The sequence below is a fragment of the Cornus florida genome, unplaced genomic scaffold, assembly GCF_030987335.1.
Source record: "Cornus florida cultivar Cherokee Brave unplaced genomic scaffold, ASM3098733v1 CherokeeBrave_3.0.0_Hap2_Chr09, whole genome shotgun sequence".
In the NCBI taxonomy this organism is placed as follows: Eukaryota; Viridiplantae; Streptophyta; class Magnoliopsida; order Cornales; family Cornaceae; genus Cornus; species Cornus florida.
In genome coordinates this window covers 28,262,601-28,269,118 of record NW_026775579.1, presented here as the reverse complement: position 1 = coordinate 28,269,118, position 6,518 = coordinate 28,262,601, and the positions used below count along the sequence as shown (strand labels likewise).

At 35.5% G+C, this 6,518-nt stretch overlaps 1 protein-coding gene across 2 annotated transcripts; it reads left to right on the top strand.

Annotated features, from left to right (window-relative positions):
- The first annotated feature begins 914 nt into the window (after positions 1-914).
- Positions 915-6,033, top strand: LOC132273628 (F-box protein SKP2B-like). 2 transcript variants are annotated; one of them, XM_059774610.1, is made up of 5 exons: positions 915-996; positions 1,563-1,835; positions 3,037-3,385; positions 3,474-3,615; positions 5,432-6,033. In XM_059774610.1, the coding sequence occupies exons 2-5, from the start codon at positions 1,591-1,593 to the stop codon at positions 5,797-5,799; spliced, it is 1,104 nt and encodes a 367-aa protein (XP_059630593.1). In that variant the 5' UTR covers positions 915-996; positions 1,563-1,590; the 3' UTR covers positions 5,800-6,033. The 2 variants fall into 2 exon arrangements, with proteins under 2 accessions (XP_059630593.1, XP_059630594.1); XM_059774611.1 differs by lacking the exon at positions 915-996 and adding an exon at positions 1,003-1,165.
- Positions 6,034-6,518: the final 485 nt, after the last annotated feature.

Below are 6,518 nucleotides of genomic sequence, written 5' to 3'. Positions count from 1 at the left end.
GCATGTCTATAATTTTATTTTATTTATTTATTTTTTCATGTCTATAAATGATATGAGAAAAAAAATGAAGAAAAAAACATGTCTTTCTTTAAGTGCATTTTTAATGTGGGTTTCTAAAAGCATGTCTATAAATGATATGAAAAAAAACAAGAAGGTAACAATAAGAATTACAATAAGGAAAATAATTTAAAGGCCACTAATTTTGCCTATTTGTCATGATTCTTACAATAGTAATTAACACTTTTATTTTTATTTTTTATTAGATTTGAATTTTGAAGGCCGCAACAAGTAACTTCATTTACGAATTATTTTTAATAATCATAAATAGATAACCATAAATATATATTTTTAAAGATTTCTCAAATTTTCAATACAAAATTAAGCACCATAATAAATACTTTATTTTTGAATTTTAAAAAAAATTTGAAACTTGATTAAACGAATGTATGAGTTTCTCATTAAAAAAATAAATAAATTTAATTACAGTAGTTATTGAATTTCAAATGATAAAGGCAGTTACCACTTCCCACACGTTACCGATGTTCATCGCACCCCACTTATGGTGCGGCTTCGTTTCTGGACAAAATTTGTTGGAACTTTCTCGTACTTTTTTTTTTTTTTTTTTTTTCTTTCTTTATCCTCTCATTCTTCATTTTAATTTTCCATTATCCATTAATTAATTTGGTTTAATTAATTATTTATTAGGAATTTTTCATTCTTTTTCTTTTTGCTTTTTCACGGATTTCTTTTCTCGTCGCCTCTCTATTTCTCATCACATCAAATCAATCAAATCAACACTACTTTACGTGGACCCCACTTTTTTGTCCCTTACGCCGATCACTACTCTTCGACACGTGGCGCAATACACGTCGTTCATTTCTTTTCTTTCCCGTACGTTTCCTCTTTCCCCTCTCGCTCTCTCTCGAGTCTCGATTCTCTCTTTTAAAACGCCCGTTGCAAAGCTGCAGACGCCCAATAGAATTGACCCTATCAAAGGTATCGCGAAAACCCCAATTCGCTCTTAGACGACGCATAGACTTATACACACACACATATTCAATAGTACAAATGCGTTTATATATATCTGTTATATATATATATAAATATGTATATGTAGTTGTGACTGGTGTGTGCTTATCAGAGATATTCGTCTGATAATCGACTGGTTAGTGGAAAATGTTTGTTTTGACACAAATTTTTTACATTCTTTTGGTGGAAATAAAAATTTTCTGATCCTATGTAATCCTTGAAGATTCAATTTTTTGTACAGATTATAAGGTCTACTGTCGTGTCTTGTGCAGTATATATATATATATATATATATATATATATATATCTTTGTGTGTATGTGGGTTGATAAATGTATGAGAATTAAGAGCCTATTCTAGGGTTTTAATGTGATTACTGTTTCGTGTGATGTGTCTCTGCAAAATTCCTATATTGTTGACAGGTGGATGGTCTTTGTTGTACTCTGTTGTCGTTTTACCACAAATTTTTTCAAACTTCATCGTCTTGGAAACTGATACTATTTGATTCTCTAACTTGTTCTAAATTGGTGACAGAAACGAGGGCAGGGCGGTGAAGGGTTAAATGGTAGGTAAAGCTGAGGATTTGGACTTGTGCTTCGGGAAGATGATGGTGTTCGGCGGCGATGGTGTTGGCGGAGGAATGATGCGAGGTGTTGGGGTGATCACTGAGTGGAAGGATATTCCTATGGAGCTTTTGTTGCGAATTGTTTCTCTTGTCGACGATCGTACTGCAATTGTTGCTTCAGGGGTCTGTAGTGGTTGGAGAGATGCTATCTGCTTGGGGCTTACCCATCTGTCACTCTCGTGGTATATCTTCTATTAGCCCCTTTTCATATGAATCTACATGTGACTATGACTGTTGTCTAAGCATATTGTTATGGGTCCCTGGTATTAAATTCATATTCCATTTGCTGCTTGTTTTTTTTGGTTATTTTGGTATTGGTTTGTTTGTTGGTATGATGGCCGATTTTGATTTCCTCGACCAAGCTTCATTGGGAAGCATTTTCCTTGTTACAGAACAAGTAACAATCAAACATGGTATTTACAGGAAAAAAATAAATAAAAAATCAAACATGGTGGAATTTTTCCTTATGATTTCATACTATTGGCTTTTAGGAATCAATCATTTTTATAAGGATGGGTTTACATGCCATTTGATCATCTGCCTTTCTACTGTCGTGGCATTGTTTAGGCTACCTTTTACCTGTTGAATGTCTTGATCATCTGCCTTTCTACTGTTGTGGCTTTGTTTAGGCTACTTTTTCATTTAGCCAGTGGCCATAACCATTCATATCCTTTTCTGGCACCTATTTCTTTGTGGGTATCATGGAGAGATACCTAGTTCAAATATTTTATTTTTATATTTTTTTTTGCCAATGAAAAAAAAAAAAAAATTAAATTCTTTTTGGAGCTATCGCTTTATGAGAATTATGGAGACTTGAAGGCATTGAACAAATCACTTGTGAACTAATGTAGTTTGAAGTAAATCAAAGTCTGAATGATTTACACCCCTCGGGGGAGAATTTTGAGTTGTTGAATATTTGAGCGAGGGAAGTTGTAATTGTTCTTCTCCGGTTCTGTTCTTGTGCTTACCTCTATTTTTCTCTTTTTGGCTTGTGTCTCCTTTTGAGGATCTAAGACCTAGATGCATATTGGATTACTACTTTCATATCTTGAGGAGTGAGGGTGAATATTTGGAGATAAGACAGACACCTGACTTCACGAGTTGCTGGTTCAAACCTTGACTTCACGAGTTGCTGGTTCAAACCTTACAGTCATTAGTATGTTACATCCATAAATGTTACAAAAGTCAATGACTCAAGGACAATTAGTAGGCATCTTAAACAAGACATCTTTTTTTGTTGATCAAATTCAAATTTCCAGAAATATGTTATAAAATGCTCAAATTTCCTAAAAAATTACTGTTTCATGCACAGATTATATGTTTCACTGTTTGCCTTGTTATCTTGTCTTAGTTTTATGCTTTGTCCTTCTGCATGACTTTCAGGTCCAAGAACAACATGAATAACTTGGTTCTATCTCTTGCTCCCAAATTCACAAAACTACAAGTTCTAATACTGCGACAAGATAAACAACAACTAGAGGATAGTGCTGTTGAGACTATTGCAAAATGCTGTCATGACCTGCAGGACCTGGATCTGAGCAAGAGCTTTAAGCTCAGTGATCGCTCCCTATATGCTTTAGCTCGCGGTTGTCCGAATCTTATTAAACTCAACATCAGTGGTTGTTCGGCCTTCAGTGACGCTGCTCTTGGATATCTGAGTGGTTTTTGCAGAAAATTAAAAATTTTAAATCTTTGTGGATGTGTAAAAGCTGCATCTGATAGAGCATTAAAGGTATAAAAGAGTTCGCATTTTTTATTTCACATTTAACTTCTTACAAATTGCTGAGTGATCTAGTTCTATTTTTCAAATTCCCTTGCAGGCTATTGGGTATAACTGTGGCCAGTTGCAGTCTTTGAATCTGGGATGGTGTGAGAATGTTGGTGATGTAGGAGTTATGAGTTTAGCATATGGATGCCCTGATCTAAGAGCCCTCGACTTGTGTGGCTGTGTCCTTATTACAGGTATCACATATTACTTACTACAATATGTTGGAACTTGGAATTACTGTCTTTTTTAGTTCGTAATATAAATAATCATTCAATAATTAAAAAGTAAAACTGCTTTCTTTTAGATGTATTATTTGTTTGACAGTTTCTACAAATGTGTGGTTCATTTACCAAATCCTGGTCAAGTCTTGAGGGTTTATAATATTTATTGGATGTGAATAGCTACTTTGATTATAAATATTAAAGAACTATTTACATATGGAAGGATGGTTAAACAATTGGTTTTGTAGGATTCTCATATGTTGATTATATTTTTGAGTGGAATCAACACGTAAATGGCAATGTTTAACGAGTTTTGGCGATGTAAGTTAGATCCTACTGAAACTCCATGTTCCTTTTTTTTTTTATGGGTAATAAACATACACCCGTGTAACAACTAGGATTGGACCCTGCGCCTCTGCTATTGGGAGTGATAGGAGATTCAGAGCCTAACAAATTTTCTTTGAGATCTCCATAGTTAGATTTAATGTTTAAATCTCTTGGAGTCTCAAAGGAGTAAGCAATTAGATACCTTCTGCTTGATATTTGAAATATAAAATGGCATTACAGCCTACTGTCCTGTGTTGCATTGGAAGTTGGGAAGTATCTCCATAGAGAAAGAAATGCTAAAGAATTGCTTCTGGAGTATAATGAAATCGATGTTATAATTGATAGATTCGAGTGAATTTGTGTGGTTCCCTTTAATGGTGAGCACTTAATAAACATGTTTTGAAAATGCAAGTTTAGCTGCAAGGAGGTTTTTGGGATTAATGATTCACGTGACAAGAAGTTATAGGATTATGAATGACAGAATTTGTTCTGTGTGTAACACTGGGTGCAATACTAAAGAAATGGATGGGACTTGCTGCAATAATTTGTCATTGCCTCACGGACCAATATGTAGATATTAGTGATGTGGGTGCATGTGATTCAGAATGATAGCACAACTATAGTGAAGAAGTGGCCAAATAGATCTCTTGATAGTTAAGAAATTTAGTCTGCATAGAAAATTCAATACTGGACATAGAAAATTGTCTAGCCCTGGACCCGCCCTTCCTCATGTCTCCCTTCCAAACAGGGAAAAAATGAAAAAAAGAAAATAAAAGGGGGATATGGCCATATTGTTATCTTCAAGTTTCTATTCTTGGGTTGAGCTGTTTGGTGCTATGTTACTTGGACTTGGGTATGTGTTTCTGGTATGGGTATGGTAATCTTCAGGTTTCTGAGCAAGTGTGCCTGGTTTAGGAAAGGGAGGGTTCTTGGAGTGACCTTCGCTTCATGAGGCATTGTCCCGGCCACTTGTTTTGTCCCTTAATAGTTGATGTTGATCATTGTCCATATGGACTTTTGGCTGATAGGTTGATTTGTACATTCTTTGCAGAATGTTTTGGGACTTCATCAAATGCTTTTAGTCTGGATCTGCAGATCACTGTTTTTTTTCAAACTTTTTCATCATCCTGTAAATTTTATCAATAATCAAACAAAAATTATCCATATGATCTTCTGGACCATTGAAAATAACCAAAAGCCTTCTATAATGTAAATGGGTCCATCCTGATCTTATTGAACTTGAAACTTGAAGTTCATGTAAGGTTGTGAATTTCAGTGTTGGGAAGGCCTTAGTTGTTCTGTAATTCATGCAGTACACTATCTAGATTTTGATGTAAACCCACCCAACCTGAATTGATTTCTGCCCATAGCTGTGGCTCCTTGCTATATTTGTAGTTACTTCGTTGGGTGTATTTAGAATTTAGATTGTTGACTTTGTTTATCTTTTTGGACTGCATTGCAGATGAGAGTGTAATTGCTTTGGCAAATAATTGCCTTCATCTGCGATCCCTTGGCCTCTACTATTGCCAGAATATCACAGACAGAGCGATATACTCATTGGCTCACAGACGATTGAATAACAAGAACATGTGGAAGTCTGTGAAAAATAGGCACGAGGAAGAAGGGCTTATAAATCTGAATATCAGCCAGTGCACAGCCCTTACCCCTCCGGCTGTTCAGGCATTATGCGACTCATTTCCTGCACTTCACACCTGCCCAGGAAGGCATTCCCTCATTATAAGTGGCTGTTTGAACTTAACATCAGTGCATTGTGCTTGCGCTTTTCAAGCACACCGTACAGCCAGCGCATTTCCTCATCCTGCTCATTAGAGATAGTTTGAGGTAAAAATTTCATGTCTCAGTTTATTGGCCCGAGAAAGAAAAAAAAACTGAGGCCATGTACATATTGTTGTTTTGAACACAAAGGACTCTGTTTGGCTTTATGTGGTAGCCTTTTTGCTGCTGGAACCCGTATGTTTGCTATCTATTCGGATTTTGTATAATGACATATCGTGGTTGTTTTCGCCTTTCAGTATGTGGCAATAAGAAGGGGGGTGATGTGTATGACCTGTGTGTGTGTGTGTTTGGATGTGCTCCAGTGTGGTCTGCCTTGGCTGAAGTGTCAATGTTTTGACACTGCAAAAATATCATAATGTTTAAACTTATCAAAAAAATAAAGAAATATCATAATGTTTAGAACCCCAAAGGAGATGTTGCTGCTGGTACTGGGTGCAGGAACGACAAATACTTCCTGCTGTTCTTGTGTGCTTCATTCTGGGCAAAATGACGGTGTTTTCTTTCAAATTTTCTACTTTTCAATTTCATTTTAATTTACATAAAAAAATGATTTGTTGCTATTTTTATTTTTTCTTTCTTTTCTTCTTCCCCTTCCCTTCTCTTTTCACTTGATTTTTTTGTGTTAGATTATTTTATTTTGTCGAGTATAGAACATATGCCATCAATTTTACTGTGTCAAATTGCAGGTGGATTTGTGTTTTTTTTCTGAGCACCAGTTGATTTGCAGAAGTTCGTATTCGCGTGTATATTGA